This window comes from Euleptes europaea, chromosome 5 (assembly GCF_029931775.1).
Source record: "Euleptes europaea isolate rEulEur1 chromosome 5, rEulEur1.hap1, whole genome shotgun sequence".
In the NCBI taxonomy this organism is placed as follows: Eukaryota; Metazoa; Chordata; class Lepidosauria; order Squamata; family Sphaerodactylidae; genus Euleptes; species Euleptes europaea.
In genome coordinates this window covers 112031519-112048104 of record NC_079316.1, presented here as the reverse complement: position 1 = coordinate 112048104, position 16586 = coordinate 112031519, and the positions used below count along the sequence as shown (strand labels likewise).

The 16586-nt window shown below is 47.3% G+C and overlaps 1 protein-coding gene across 1 annotated transcript; it reads left to right on the top strand.

Moving 5' to 3' along the window:
* The first annotated feature begins 561 nt into the window (after positions 1-561).
* Positions 562-8329, top strand: GDF2 (growth differentiation factor 2). Its single transcript, XM_056850277.1, has 2 exons — positions 562-901; positions 7431-8329. The coding sequence occupies exons 1-2, from the start codon at positions 562-564 to the stop codon at positions 8327-8329; spliced, it is 1239 nt and encodes a 412-aa protein (XP_056706255.1).
* The last annotated feature ends 8257 nt before the right edge of the window (positions 8330-16586 follow it).

The following is a 16586-nucleotide window of genomic DNA, read 5'->3' as shown; positions in this document are numbered from 1 at the left end:
AGGAAGATCTATTCTTTTCATGTACTCAATCGCTAAGCATTTGGGGTAACATATTAAGAAGTTCAGAACAGATAACGGGTTATTTCTTTATCTGCCAAAAATGGATGTTCTTCATTTTGTTTGCTGTGGGAACCAAGACAAAAAATTTGAGCACCCTCCAAGGCTGTTTTCAAATACGTCTTCTTGTTGGCAAGGAAATAATAAAGTAACCACAATTAAGCAGCGATGCTGACCCCGAAAGAGGAAGATAGATTCTTTCCTGGATGCCAAGCGCCTCCACCAGGCATATGTGCTCGCCTGATGTTTATAGAGTCTTCATTAGCAGAGTGCCTGAATAGATAAGGGGCTGAAATGTAACATCAGTGGCTCAAGATAAGGGCAAGTGTGTAACCAATCTGCCGGACGACTCACAAGGGGCCATAGCTGGAAAAACCCTTGGCAAACACAGCGTCCAGCCGCTGCCATCCCTTGCTTTTCCTTCGGTCTCTCATCGGACGAGAAGTGTGGTCTCCCAGATTATTCTTGGTTCTTTCCCGTTTGGAACCACTGAACCCATGCAAGATGTACTGTTTGGGTGTCTGGATTCTCCCGAACATCCTCCTCCTCCATCTAGCGCGTGGCAAACCCTTTTTAGATCAGGGCCGGTTACTTATGAGGGGAAACGCTCACGAAGACTCCGGTGAGCTTGGGAACGGGGAGGGAGACGTTCATTTCGACTTCAGAGCTTTCCTGGAGAACCTGAAAGCCGATTTCCTGAGGAGCTTAAATTTGTCAGAAGTCCCTTCGCAAGAGAAGTCCAAGGAGGAGCCGCCCCAGTTCATGATCAACTTGTACAACAGATACGCCAAGGACAAGTCTTCCAGCCCCATCTCCAACATTGTGCGCAGTTTCAGCCCTGAAGGTAGGCAATGTCTTAAATGTACAAATCTATGGTGAGACCACACTTGGAATACTGTGTACAGTTCTGGTCACCACACCTAAAAAAAGGATATTGCAGAGCTTGAGAAGGTGCAGAAAAGAGCAACCAAAATGATCAGGGGACTAGAGCAACTGCCCTGTGAGGAGTGGTTAAAGCGCTTAGGGCTGTTTAGCTTGGAAAGAAGGTGGTTAAGGGGAGACAGGATAGAGGTCTATAAAATTATGCATTGTGGAACTCCCTGCTCCAGGATGTGGTGATGGCTGCCAACTTGGAAGGCTTTAAGAGTAGGGTGTACATGTTCATGGAGGATAAGGCTATCCACAGCTACTAGTCAAAATGAATGAATACTAGTCATGAAGCAAACCAATTCTCTCCAGGATCAGAGGAGCTGTGGAACACAGGCAGGATGGTGCTGCTGCAGATGGTGCTTCTGGGCTTCCTAGAGTCACCTGGCTGGCCACTGTATGAACAGACTGCTGGACTTCATGGGCCTGGGTCTGATCCAGCAGGGCTTTTCTGATGTTCTTATGAGGATTCCCCAGTGAGGACGTCCTCGTCCCTTGGAAATCCTAGACACAGTGATGAATGTTCTGTTAGCAGCATTTCCTTCTTCTGTTTCCTTATGTACTATAAGAGAGATGACTACTTTACACCGCTTTTAAAGAGATCATAGAATCATAGAGTTGGAAGGGACCACCAGGGCCATCAAGTCCAACCCCCTGCACAATGCAGGAAATTCACAACTACCTTCCCCCTCCACACCCCTAGTGACCAGAAGATGGCCAAGATGCCCTCCCTCTCATCATCTGCCTAAGGTCACAGAATCAGCATTGCTGACAGATGGCCATCTAACCTCTTCTTAAAAACCTCCAGAGAAGGAGAGCTTACTACCTCCCGAGGAAGCCTGTTCCACTGAGGAACCACTCTAACTGTTAGAAAATTCTTCCTAATGTTTAGACAGAAACGTTTGATTTAATTTCAAGCTGACAGAGGAACTGGGGATTTCCCTCTCAAAATAGGTTTAGCTCCATAGAGGAGCTAACCAGCAGATGTAGGTGAAGGGTTTGGATGTAAATACCCAGCTTTCTGGGGTTTGAATAATCTCTACGTAGTCATGGAATGCCAGATTGTTCCATATTTAAGGGCATCTCAGGATGGCCCAGGCTAGCCCAATCTCATCAGATCTCAGAAGCTAAGCAGGGTCAGTTCTGAACGTTTTTTGCCCTGACCTGGATGGCCCAGGAGAGCCTGATCTTTTCAGATCTCGGAAGCTAAGCAGGGTCAGTCCTGGTCAGTACTTGGATGGGAGACCACCAAGGAAGTCCAGGGTTGCGGCACAGAGGCAGGCAATGGCCAAACCACCTCTGTCCGTCTTGTGCCTTGTAAGCCTTATGGAGCTGCCATACATCAGCTGCATCTCGACGATACCCTTTCCACCACCACTGGGAATCATGGCAATTCAGGTTGGGAATGTGAATGTGAACAGGATCATAACAAGGACCGGGTTCCCAAAGGGAAATGGAGGGGAGTTGAGCATCATTGGTCACCAAGATGGATGGCAGGACAACCCTTCAGTCAAATAGTCTGCCCATCCAAGCGTTCTGTTCTTCACAGCCATTTATGCATGGGAGGTTTTGTCTTGGATTTGCTGCTCTCCAGATGCACATTTCCCCCATCCAAATTCTCAAAACTAAAAAATAAGCCCCCCAAGCAGAGTTTTGGGGATTCCTCAGTATACAAGGCAAACAGTGACCAAATATCCAATGGCCACAGTGTCCAATATCCAATGGCCACAGTGACCAAATCTGGATGTTTGAAGAGGCCCAGGGTAGCAAGAGAGTCCCTGTAACTTCCAGCTGTTCCACTTTCTGAGAAATGCACCCAGTTCCCAGAACTCCGCTCCCATTTCCCACGGCCACATTCTGGCCAGTTGGGGCCAGGGCCCCCCTTCACATTTGCAGCTGGGAGAAGGGACATGAGAAATAAGTCTAGAACTGGTGTTTACCTCCTACTTCTGGGGCATTTATATGTATGGGGCAGCCAAGAAAGCAGCTTCCCAAGGGCAAAATCTGGCCCGGTGGTTATTAGGTATCAATAACTAGGATGAAAGTTTTGGCTGTCTGGGATATGAAGGAGGCCAGCTTACGGTCAGGCACCCTGGGGGAAGGACAGGCATGATTATTAAAATTTATTTATTTCATCTGTGTCCTGCCTGCCTCTCCAACGGGGACCGAAAGTGACTTATGACATTATCCCCATCTCACAACGGGCCTGTGAGGTAGGTTAAGATGAGAGTGTATGACTGGCCCAAAATCTCCCCCAGAGAGCTCCTGTGGCACAGTGGGAATTCGAACCGCGGTCTCTCGGATCCTAGTCAGGCATTCTAACCACTACACCATGCTGTCTGTGGGCAGTATCTCACTGGATATGAGATTACAGAGATGGAAGAAGAAGAAGAAGAGCTGGTTTTTATATGCCGACTTTCTCTACCACTTAAAGAAGAATCAAACCGGCTTACAATCACCTTCCCTTCCCCTCCCCACAACAGACACCCTGTGAGGTAGGTGGGGCTGAGAGAGCTGTGACTAGCCCAAGGTCACCCAGCTGGCTTTGTGTGGAAGAGCTGGTTTCATGTGGAAGAACAAACCCAGTTCTCCAGATTAGAGTCTGCCGCTCATGTGGAGGAGTGGGGAATCAAACCCCGTTCCCCAGAGTTGGGTGGGCGTTTGTAGAATCATTTCCTTCCTTAGCAATATTGGTGGATCAGTTTCCCTTCATGTTTACATGATCGTCCTATTTGTGGTAAGAAAGCCTTTCCACTCAGGTCTGGTTCAAAGGCAGGTCTTCTTGTGAGGGAAGGGTGAACATTGATTCTATGCGTGTGCGTGGTGGGGCTTCCTCTTGCATATAGGGTTGCCAGGCCCCTCTTCACCACCAGCGGGAGGTTTTTGGGGTGGAGCCTGAGGAGGGCAGGGTTTGGAGAGGGGAGGGACTTCAATGCCATAGAGTCCAATTGCCAAAGCGGCCATTTTCTCCAGGGGAACGGATCTCTGTCGGCTGGAGATCAGTTGAAATAGTGGGAGATCTCCAACTATTACCTGGAGGTTGGCAGCCGTACTTGCATAGCTTCCTCCCTTGAGCTTTCCACTGATGTAGGTCAGGGCATTTTGTTCCCTTTAAAAAAGTTTCAGATTCAGGCCACTCGCAACCTGGAAGAGATTCCAGATTCAGAGAGTTTGAGGGGCCGGCGCTGCCTGAATCCCCTCTCTTGACTGCTACAGATCTGGCTATGCAAACCCAAATATTTCAGTATGTCGCAAGCAAGCAGTTGACAGCAGAAGGGGAGAGGCTTCTGAGGAGCAAGTCGCTCCGGATGAGTCAAGCAACTGAGTCCGTTAGAGTTGCCAACCTCCAGGTGGTGGTTGGAGATCTCAGATATCAGTTCCCCTGGAGAAAATGGCCACTTTGGCCAATAGACCCGATGGCATGGAAGTCCCTCCCCTCCCCAAACCACGCCCTCCTCAGGCTCCTCCCCAAAATCTCCCAATGGTTGAGAAGAGGGACCTGGCAACCCTAGGTACCCTAGAGAGCATGTTCAGGCCCAGATCCATGCAGCAGATTTGGTGAAGATCCTCCAGTTTGCTGCCTGTTTTGAGATGCAGACTGAGAATTGGGTTCCAAATAGGGTCGCCAACCTCCCGATGGGGCCCCAAAAGATCTCGGAATTATAATTCATCTCCAGATGACAGAGATCCCTGCTGAGGTCTTTCTCCTCCCCAAACTCCACCTTCTCCAAGAAAAGAAGAAGAAAGAAACTCTTCTGGGCATGGGGTAGGGGTGACTGGGTGTGTGTGCGGGGGGAGGTAGTTGTCAATTTCCTGCATTGTGCAGGGGGTTGGACTAGATGACCCTGGTGGTCCCTTCCGACTCTATGATTCAATGATTTCGAAATAGGGTGCCAGCCACCAGGTGGGACCTGGGGATCCCCCGGAATTATAGCTCATCTCTAGACTACAGAGATCAGTTCCCCTGGAGAAAATGGCTGCTTTGGAGGGTACCCTACTGAGGTCCCTCTTCTCCCCAGGTTCCATCCCCAAATCTCCAGGAGTTTCTCAACCCGGATCTGGCAACCATACCCCCCATTGACCACCAACAGCCAGGAGGGATCTGGCAACCCTGTTTCTAAACCAGGGAGACCAATGATCCCCAGTAATCCCAGTCATAACACTGGGAGTGCACGGAGGCCTCAGAGCTTACTCTGCCCCTCGTGTAGGGTTGTCAGCTCCAGGTTGAGAAATACCTGTAAATTTTAGAGGGGAGCCTGAGGAGGGCGAAGTTTGGGGATGGACTTCAATGTCCTAGAGTCCAATTGCCAAAGTGGCCCTTTTCTCCAGGAGAACTGATCTCTGTCAGCTAGAGATCAGTTGTAATAGCAGGAGATATCCAGCCACCACCAGGAGGGTGGCACCCCTACCCTTATGGTATGGATCGGTCCTTTCCCTCCACTTAGACCTGCCAACCTCCAGGTGGTGCAGGAATCTTAGGCTATAGTTACTACAACACAAATGAGTGAGACATCAAAGTGTAATCAATGCATACAATAGTGGAAAGGGACAAACATACAACTATATACAATGGTATTTCAATAATCCACAAAGGTATGTATAAATGTGTTTTTTTCAATAGTCCATAAGGGTACATAGATCCAAGAAGATTCCAATAGTTGGTCACAAGACCTCAGCAGATGTGTAAAAGACTATTATGAAAGGAAGACGATCGTTTCATTCTTCATCAGTTCCATTCAATTCATGCAATTCAAAAGGTATACAAGGTTCAAAAATTCATTTCTTCCCCTTAGGGATAAATCTTATAACTATATCCATTGGCAAATGTAATAGTCCATATGGCTTAAAATCTATAGAGGATATAGTTGGAATCAACAGAAGTCATTGCAAATGTAACAGTTCCACAAGGGATACACAAGGTAAAATTGTGTATCCCTTGTGGACTATTACATTTGCCAATGGATATAGTTATAAGATTTATCCCTAAGGGGAAGAAATGAATTTTTGAACCTTGTATACCTTTTGAATTGCATGAATTGAATGGAACTGATGAAGAATGAAACGATCGTCTTCCTTTCATAATAGTCTTTTACACATCTGCTGAGGTCTTGTGACCAACTATTGGAATCTTCTTGGATCTATGTACCCTTATGGACTATTGAAAAAAACACATTTATACATACCTTTGTGGATTATTGAAATACCATTGTATATAGTTGTATGTTTGTCCCTTTCCACTATTGTATGCATTGATTACACTTTGATGTCTCACTCATTTGTGTTGTAGTAACTATAGCCTAAGATTCCTGCACTACTTTCCTTATCCTTGATATTAGTGCAGAGGTGTTGATTTTGGTTTGCTCAATAACCTCCAGGTGGTGGCTGGAGATCTCCCGCTACTACAACTGATCTCCAGGCGCCAGAGATCCATTCACTTGAAGAAAATGGCCACTTGGGAAGGTGGACTCGATGGCATTATGCCCCATCGAAATCCCTCCCCTCCCCAAATCCTGCCATTTTTCAGGCTCCACCCTCAAAATGTCCAGGTATTTCCCAACCCAGAGCTGGCAACCCTAACACTGAAATGTAAGCAGATCCCATGATTACCCATCTCGGTAATCACTGAGTATGTTTGAGTTTCAGCTGGGCTGAAATAAGTACTACCAGATCCACTGTGTGAGAAAGCATCATTTATGGTCTATTCAATACTACCAGCATCAGAAGCAGGAACATAACAATAAATAAAGTGATGTCAAGTTGCAACCAACTTAGGGTGAAACCTCCAGGGGTTTTCACAGCAAGGGATGTTCAGAGGTGGTTTGCCTTTCTCAGCATAGCAACCCCATTCTTCCTTGCTGGTCTCCCATCCAAGTAGTGGGCATGGGCTAACTTCCAAGCTCTGATAAGCTCCGGCTAATCTGGACTATTTAGGCAGAAGCAGGAAAATTTATTCCATTGCAAAATATGGAAGAGAAGGAAGAGAAGAACTTTCTGTAATGTGTAATTGGAGGAGGGTAGGGATTCGGGGAGAAAACCTTTGTGTAGGAATAGGAGAGTATGCAGAAGCGTACTTAATTTCATCTGTAAAACAACATCATTTGCCAACTAAGAATACTGATCATAGAGAACTACTTCCCGATGCAGTATGCATAGGGTTGCCAACCTCCAGGTACTAGCTGGAGATCTCCTGCTATTACAACTGATCTCCAGCCGATAGAGATCGGTTCACCCGGACAAAATGGTCGCTTTGGAAGGTGGGTTCTATGGGATGATACCCCGCTGAAGTCCCTTCCCTCCCCAAACCCCGCCCTCCTTAGGTTCCACTCCCAAAATCTCCAGGTATTTCCCAACCTGGAGCTGGCAACCCTAAGTATGCAGCTAACTGCATGCTCCTTCTTCTGTAACAGGTAATCGTGGTGATGGTATTTTGAACTGTTTTCTTGCAGATATTTCTTCACTGGAAATGAATCCACTTCAGAAATACATCTTGCTGTTCAATGTCTCCATTCCACGGCATGAAGAAGTCACCCGAGCTGAACTGAGAGTCCACATTGCTTGTCAGGAGGAAACAACATGTTTGTCTCATGGTCAAGGAAAAGTGTCCATTTACGATGTCCTCAGAGGAGATCGTGGGGAGCAGTCGAAAGGAACCGAATCCTTCCTGGCCTCCAAAGACATCCGAGAATGCGGCGGGGTGATGTTTGATGTGTCTGGCACTGTGGAAAGATGGGTCAGGGGAGACAAAACAAAGGCCAGCAACCAGCTGGACATTTCTGTGGAGAGTCATGGGCCGAATGACCCCTCCTGTGAGAAGTGGCGTCTCAGCGTCATGCCCAGCTCCAACCACTTGCCCTTGCTGATAGTGTTCTCCAACGATCATAGTAACAGGGTCAAGGAGAACCACATGGAGCTTCAGGAGATGATGGTGCAGGAACAGGAGAGCGCACTCGAGAATCTGGCGAAGAACACCACGGCTCACAAACACGGCATCCGTCGCCCTCCCACCAGAAGCAAACGTAGCATTGAGATGAACCACTGTCGAAGGACTTCCCTCCGGGTGAATTTCAAAGAAATCGGCTGGAATTGGATCATCGCCCCCCAAGATTACGAGGCCTTTGAGTGCAAAGGGGGGTGCTTCTTCCCTCTGACGGATAACGTCACGCCGACCAAACATGCCATCGTCCAGACCCTAGTGCACTACAAGAACCCCAAGAAAGCGTCCAAAGCCTGCTGCGTCCCAACCAAACTGGATGCCATTTCCATGCTATATAACGACGACGCTGGGACACCCACCCTGAAGTACCAATACGAGGGGATGAAAGTAGCCGAATGTGGGTGCAGGTAGTATCGGGGGGAGGGGAGGCCTCTCTGAGAAGGGAGGGGGAGGGTCTTCCGGCTTCACTGCCAATCCGTACATGGATCGCGTTAACGCCAAGGTGTGCATGCGGATGTTTTCGGGTGGACATTTCATAGCACGGCACTGGTTAGCAAGCAGCGGGAAGAGACCAGAGAAGAACTGTTGGATTCTCAGCTCAGTTCCTAGTTCAGCCTCCATTTTAGAAATCCCTCGGTCTGTCCCAAGATCAAAGCAACTGCAGCTTCCTCTTAAGTAGATCATACGGAACAGCTCCCCTCTGCAGGGCTGTCGCGGACCTGGGCTCTTTGTAGGACAAGAATTCCTTACGGAGGGTGGCGTCATTGGGGCTTGTTGATGTCATGAGCTATACTTAAGATATTGGCTGTGTGGGTCAATTGAAGAAGATGGAGGAGGAGGAGGAGGAGGGTTGGTTTTTATTTGCCGATTTTCTCTACCTTTTAAGGAGAATCAAACCGGCTTACAGTTGCCTTCCCTTCCTCTTCCCACAACAGACACCTTGTGAGGTAGGTGAGGCTGAGAGAGCTCTAAGAGAGCTGTGACTAGCCCAAGGTCATCCAGCTGGCTTCATGTGGAGGAGTGGGGAAATCAACCCGGTTCACCAGATTAGAGTCCACCGCTCATGCGGAGGAGTGAGGAATCAAACCTGGTTCTCCAGATTAGAGTCCACCACTCTTAACCACTACACCACGCTGGCTCAATTGGTTATACACTGCTAAACAGAGATACCTAATCCTGGGAGAAATAACGGTGCAGTTTTCTTATTTTTCCTGAAATCTTATAGGGGGGAAATGGAAACGTGAAGAAGCAATTGGGGTGGGGGGAGTCTTATGAAATATTTCAAAGTGATTAGTGAAACAGCATTCATTGCATGGCAAGCCCTTTCCCCTAGAAACATCACCATGAGCCCCACATATTCTTTCTAAGAACCAATAATATTATCTCCCTTTCTGATAACCGTAACCCGAAAACATGTTTAGAGGGCCCTAACGTGTGGCTCCAACCTGCCGTTCCCGGATCAGATGCTAGATGGAGGAGAGGGAGAGGATGTAGTTTACACCCCCTCCGGCCCTCCTTCTCCAAGAACCCGCCGCCAGGGCTTTAGATTTCATGCAGGGCTCCCAGCGGGTAGGGAGAACATGTGTAAACATCTCCTTGGGTACTGAGTCCGTCTACCCAGCGACGTTTGTTGATTCTACATGGGTTAGGATACAGATGCAATTGTAATTAGAGTCTGAATAAAAGCTAATGAATGTATACTTTCTAGAGGCCACGCCACACCTGCACGAGGCAGCCAGCCCCATGCAGAGGGGTTGGCGTAGGGCAGGGGTCCCCAATACAGTGCCCATGGGTGCCATGGCTCCTGTTGACACCTATCCTGGCCCCCATCAAGTATTTTTAAGGAACTGGGTGGGGCCAGGTGGGTCGTTTGCCCGGCAAGGCTTCTGATTGGCCAATGGAGATAGGATTGCCAGGTCCCTCTTTGCCACCGGTGAGAGGTTGTTGGGGTGGAGCCTGAGGAGGGAGGGGTTTGGGGAGTGGAGGGACTTCAATGTCATGGAGTCCAATGGCCAAAACGGCCATCGTAGCTGTTTAGTGGCAGCCATTCCCAAGTGTCAGAATTCCAAAGGTGCCTTGCAGGCTCAAGAAAGGTCGGGGACCCCCGGCGTAAGGCTCAACCCAACTGTGTCCGTCCTCACATCTCCCCACTTGTCTGTAAATTGCTCAAGTTCAGAGTTCGTGTGGTTTGAACCAGTAGGGTTGCCAACTGCCAGGTAGTAGCAGAAGATCCCCTTCTAATTCAACTGATCTCCAGCCAATAGAGATCAGATCACCTGGAGAAAAATGGCCGCTTTGGCCATTGGACTCTATGGCATTGAAGTCCCTCCCCTCCCCAAACCCCGCCTTCTTCAGGCTCCACCCCCAAAATCTCCCACCGGTTGAGAAGAGGGACCTGGCTACCCTATGAACCAGGGAAGGTGGGATGGTGCATGCAAGATATGCGGACAGGGATGCCGTTCTCCTTGGTGGCTGGGGGTTCTGTGATGCACATGAGGTGGAACAGGGCACTCACTGAACTGTCCCTCAGAGCACGGAGAGGGCAGCTCACGCCCTTACCGGATGAGTATGTCAAACAGTACTCTTTTATGTGCTAATAGCAATGTTATACGTCATGCGCTGCATACTTGTAAAGCGGTAAATAAAGCTTAGGTTTTACAGGCCTTCAATGGCATCTGTTTCAATTTCCTCTGAAATTTCACAAATCCCACTCAAAAAGACTCTTTGGGGCTTCCAATATTTTTGACCCCAGATTCTGAAACGGGGGATAATAACCTTTAAGGACAAGGCGAGTCTCAAACGATCATTTTCTAGCAGGGTTGCCAGGTCCCTCTTCGCCACTGGCAGGAGGTTTTTGGGGCAGAGCCTGAAGAGGGTGCGGGTTTGGGGAGGGGAGGGACTTCAATGACATAGAGTCCAATTGCCAAAGGGGCCATTTTCTCCAGGGGAACTGATCTCTATCGGCTGGAGATCAGTTGAAATACCAGGAGATGTCCTGCTACTACCTGGAGGTTCTTCAGAGAATAAGCGGCACGAAGGCACAATGTACCACTGTGTCAACAAAAATATACACTGCGTGTGACCAGAAATTCAAATATTTAATGAGCATTCATTGCATGTCCCAATAATAGCTGCAAGTGACCAACATAAAATTCAAATTCACATAACAATTAATAAAGCAAAAGTACAAAGGCACAACACTCATACGGAGGTACAATTTCAGTTACAGCCAAAATGGAAGTCTATGTAATAAAGCGAATTGAAATATTGTTGAAGGCTTTCACGGTCAGAGTTCAATGGTTCTTGTAGGTTATCCGGGCTGTGTGACCGTGGTCTTGGTATTTTCTTTCCTGACGTTTCGCCAGCAGCTGTGGCAGGCTTCTTCAGATGGCAGGCATCTTCAGATGCCTGCCACAGCTGCTGGTGAAACGTCAGGAAAGAAAATACCAAGACCACAGTCACACCGCCCGGATAACCTACAAGAACCAAAGTGAATTGAAATTCAACAACGGCACAATTGATAGTCCAAGGGCAGAGCCTCAATAGTCGGTTGCGTCTAGAATCCAAGGGGACCCAATGAGATCCACAGGTAAGGTAGCCACGGAGGATTCGTGCAGTAAGGTGCAAGAAAGACCCAGGAGAGGATCCAAATCACAGAGAAATAACAGAAGAGGACGTGTGACCAGTCAAATCACGTTTCGGTGGCTTCCATAGAACCTTTTCCACCCTTGTATCCTTTCACCTTTTGTATTTAATGTAAAAGTTAAATTTTAGAGTAAATGTCCTCAAGAAACCTGGATGCAAGATAGATACTATATTGAAATGTATTGTTATGTAAAATGTAATAAAGCTTAAAAAACAAACAAACCTGGAGCAAGATTTGAGTCCGGGGTATAGAATAAAAATTAGAAAAATAGTTATAGCAGACAGGACAGATAAGAACTGGGATTACTACTACTAGGTTTGCCAGGTCCCTCTTTGTGACCGGTGGGAGGTTTTTGGGGTGGAGCCTGAGAAGGGTGGGGTTTTGGAGAGGGGAGGGACTTCAGTGCCATAAAGTTCAATTGCCAAAGTGGCCATTTTCTCCAGGGGAACTGATCTCTGTCAGCTGGAGATCGTTTGTAATAGCAGGACGTCTCCAGCTACTACCTGGAGGTGGCAACCCTAACTACTATGCATAATGATGTTTAACAAGTTCATACCAATTAATACCAATTAATTAAACAGCAATAACAAGAGCAAGATTATAATATGTAAGAAAAAACATCTCTAAACTTCAAAAGTGTTACAAAATTTAAGAATAGCTTAACTAATAGTCTGGTATGTCATATAGAGGGACAGTTCAGCCAACAGAGGGAATATATAACCTCATTTAGTTATTTCTATGATATCCATAGTTATCTCTATTCATCTCTATTTATCTCTGCATACCATTAGTTTCTATAAAAAACTCAGTGATTACTTTAAATGTGATAGTGAAATGTTTTTTTACTAGATTTAAGAGACTTGCTTCCAAAGTAAGTCATTCCAAGCAATATGTGTTTAAAAAAATGTTAGATGTTAACAGACCCTCATTCTGTGTATTTTTAATAGGTAAAATAAATAAATATATTTAAAAAAAAAAAAGATTTCCAGGGTACAAGCTTTTGAGAGTCAGAGCTCTGACAAAGGTATCTGACGAAGGAAGCTTTAAAGTAATTCTAAATCTTGTGCCTCTACTGCAGGCAAACAGAGCTGCCCATTTGAAAGACTCTGCCAGGGTAATGCCCAACCCTGGTTCTCTCCTTTTTCTCTCTGATGGTTAGGGTTGCCAACCCCCATGTGGTGGCAGGAGATCTCCCGTTGTTACAACTGATCTCCTGCCAATACAGATCAGTTCACCTGGAGAAAATGGCTGCTTTGGCAATTGGACTCTATGGCATTGAAGTCCTTCCCCTCTCCAAACCCCGCCCTCCTCAGGCTCCACCCCTGAAATCTCCAGGTATTTCCCAACTCAAAGCTGGCAACCCTACTGGTGGTGCATATATGCGCCCTGAAAACCAAGGCCACTGATCTTTCCCCTGTGTATTTACCTGCCATGGAACAAGGAGGCATTACCCCCCCCCCAAGTTTTCCATGATCTGCCTCTTACCTCTTGCAGTGGGGAGGACTCCAGATCCTGCCATGCAGGCATGAGAGGAAGGAACCAAAGAACTTGGAAGCCGCTTGTAAGAAAAAATCACGGCAGCTTTGCATGTCGATTCAAAGAGTCAAGAGCGCATCTTTGGGTTGCAGCCTGATAGTTTTACACCTTTCACATTGGTGTTTTTTTTCCAGCTATGCACCATAAGGTGGTAAAAAGAGTACAAGAACAGGACAGGAGCAGAAAGGGAAAAGACTGAAACCCAAGCTGTCTACAAAGCTGCCTTGCTGATAACCAAAACGGTTTATTCCAGCAAGTCAGATTATCCCAGATTTATGTGCAGAGTTGCAATTATGCATTATTTAGGTGGTTTAAAAAAAATTCGACTGCTTGCCCATCATAAAACACCAAAATAGGCAAGTGTACAGCATTAGAATACAGAAACACAAAAAGACTAAAATCCAACAAACCAGCAGCAGCTAGAAAATAAATATAGCCACCACTCCTAAAACAAAGATGGAATCTTGATGTTGACACCTCAGTTCGGAATAAAACAATTTGGAGCAACCACTTGCTTCAGTCATGTAGTTAGGAGACTTTCTCTATAAAAACATAAGAAAACATAAGAAAAGCCCTTCTGGATCAGACCCAGGCCCATCAAGTCCAGCAGTCGGTTCACACAGCGGCCAACCAGGTGCCTCTAGGAAGCCACTAACAAGATGTCTGCAGCAGCATTATCCTGCCTGTGTTCCTCAGCACCTCATATAATAAGCATGCTCCTCTGATACTGTGGAGAATAGGTATGCATCATGACTAATATTCATTTTGATTAGTAGCCATGTCCACTCCCCTCTTCAAGCCTTCCAAGTTGGCAGCCATCACCACATCCTGGGGCATGCCAAGCAGAGGCTCTGCCACAAGCCACAGCCCCTCCCCAAGGCCCATCAAGTCCAGCAGTCTGCCTACACAGTGGCCAACCAGGGGCCTCTAGGAAGCCCACACAAAAAAAGACTGCAGCAGCATCTTGCCTGTGTTCCACAGCAGCTAATATAATAGGCATGCTTCTTGGATATTGGAGAGAATAGGTATGCATCATGACAAAAATCCATTTTGACTAGTAGCCATGGATAGCCCACAAACAAGATGACTGCAGCATCATCCTGCCTGTGTTCCACAGAGCCTGATATAATAGGCCTGCTCCTCTGATCCGGAAGAGAATAGGTATGCATCATGACTAGTATCCATTTTGAGTAGTAGCCATGGATAGCCCTCTCCTCCATGAACATGCCCACTCCCCTCTTAAAGCCTTCCAAGTTGCCGGCCATCACCACATCCTGGGGCAGGGAGTTCCACAATTATCTATGTGTTGTGTGAAGAAATACTTCCTTTTGTCTGTTTTGAATCGCTCTATGAAGCACGTTCTACTGTTGGAAAGCTACATCAGAAAAGGCCCAGAATGAATCTGTCACAGGCATCTGAGGAGAATTTCTGTGCAGAGCTTCATAACTCCAGTGTTCGTTCCCGAAGATGCACTGGACCCCGGCCGTTTGGGACTCCCAACGCTGGCAGACATCTCCCCAGCCTCAACTTTTTCTTAATAGTTTCCTTCTCCTGTCAGCCAGTGTCTCATCTTATCCCGCACGTCTCTATTTTTACTCCTTTATGGCACACACTTGAGTGATAAGAAGCCCAGTCGGCCATTCCTAAGACAAGACTTCCTCTGAGGAACAGCATCTGTTATCATCACACTTGGGAAAGATTTGACCTTCTGCACCTTCGGAGCATTTCCACATGAATCTGCTGCTGAACTATCAGGATCAGATTCTCAAGACACTCACGTACCGTCCTTTCCCCCTCAAATTTCCAGTTTCTCTCGGTCTCTCTATCTCTCCCTCTCTCTCAGACCCAAGAACATCCATTGCTAAAAAATCTGAGGAGGGAGAGCAGATCTGATCATACGCAAGGGAGTCATTCCAGAGGGATTGCCCTGTAAGTCTGCGATGACCAAAATAACAAAGACTAACAAATTACAGTCTTCTGGAGTTAATTCAGACATGAATTTTCTCCGTCTCTCTTAATACCAGAATGCAGGGTCATCTGCTGAAGCTGGAGGGAGAGAAATTAAAAACAGACAAAAGGAAGTATTTCTTCACAAAACCTATAGTTAAATGGTGGAACTCCCTGCCCCAGGATGTGGTGATGGCTGCCAACATGGAAGGCTTTAAGAGGGGAGTGGACAAGTTCATGAAGGATAGGGCTATCCTTGGCTACTAGTCATGATGCATACCTATTCTCTCCAGGATCAGAGGAGCATGCCTATTATTTTGGGTGCCGTGGAACACAGGCAGGATGGTGCTGCTGCAGTCGTCTTGCTTGTGGGCTTCCTAGACTAGTTGGCCACTGTGTGAACAGACTGCTGGACCTTGGTCTGATCCAGCAGGGCGTTTCTTATGTTCTTAAGAATTAGGGTTGCTAACTCCAGGTTGGGAAATACCTGGATATATGGGGGTGGAGCCTGAGGTGGGTGGGGCACAGGAAGGAGAGGGACCTCAGCAGGGTATAATTCCATAGGGTCCACCCTCCCAAACTGCCATTTCCTCCAGGGGATCTGATCTTTGTAGTCTGGTGATCAGGTGTAATTCTGGGAGATCTCCAGGCTGCACCTGGAGGTTGGCAACCCTGACATGAATGGGAATGCCTGCAGAATTTCCTGCTCAGGGCCCAGTCCTGAACAACCTCGGGAGAACGTGAATAATGGAACACCTGCCATGGTGGAAGCCTTCCTCATCTCTGCAGAAGGCAGAACAAAATCACCTTTGCCAACTTCTATACCCCTCCCTGCTGTTGGACTATCTATCGTGGGGATGTTCCGGTATTTAGCAGAGTGCCTTAAGCTTAGCTGCAGCAGAAGCGAAGCGTGTGTGCATGAGTGAAAATAAAAAGGGGGCAGTCTTTTGCTCTAATCAAACTAAGAAACATTTATTGTTGAAATACACATTGGATAGGAAAGGACAAACAAGGGTTCTCTATTCTGATCTAACTTGCTAATTCTCTAGGTATAAAAGGGTATCTGCCTTCCACGCCATCTTGGGGTGGGAAGGCCTGGACGCGTGCAGAGCGCCCGGCTCCTAGGTCTTGCTTCGATGATGGGCAAAGGGGAAAGGAGAGAGAGAGGGGAGGTTTCCCTGACAAGACATCCTCTAAACATCAAAGGGGCAGGAAATGAGGGCAAGGTGTACCTAGAGATGACCTTCCCCTGTCCTGTCTGTCTATCTGACGTTGTGGTCAGTTCTCCCTCTCAATGTGCAGGCAAGTGACACCGTCCTAGAAAGGGCAGAGTTTCCAACACCTGCCTCTCAGAAAAAAGGTCAACGCAACACATGGAGGCAGGGTTGCCAGCTCTGGGCTGGGAGACACCAGGAGCTTTTGGGGGCGGAGCCTGAGGAGGGTGGGGTTTGGGGAGGGGAGGGACTTCAGTGGGGTATAATGCCATAGAGCCCACCTTCCAAAGTGGCTGTTTTCTCCAGGTGAACTGACCTTGGTCTC

Excerpts from the sequence above, each read along its gene's own strand:
- GDF2 (XM_056850277.1), top strand. The coding sequence starts at position 562 with ATGTACTGTTTGGGTGTCTGGATTCTCCCGAACATCCTCCTCCTCCAT. Across the intron at positions 902-7,430 it reads GCGCAGTTTCAGCCCTGAAG|ATATTTCTTCACTGGAAATG; the intron begins GTAGGCAATGTC and ends GTTTTCTTGCAG.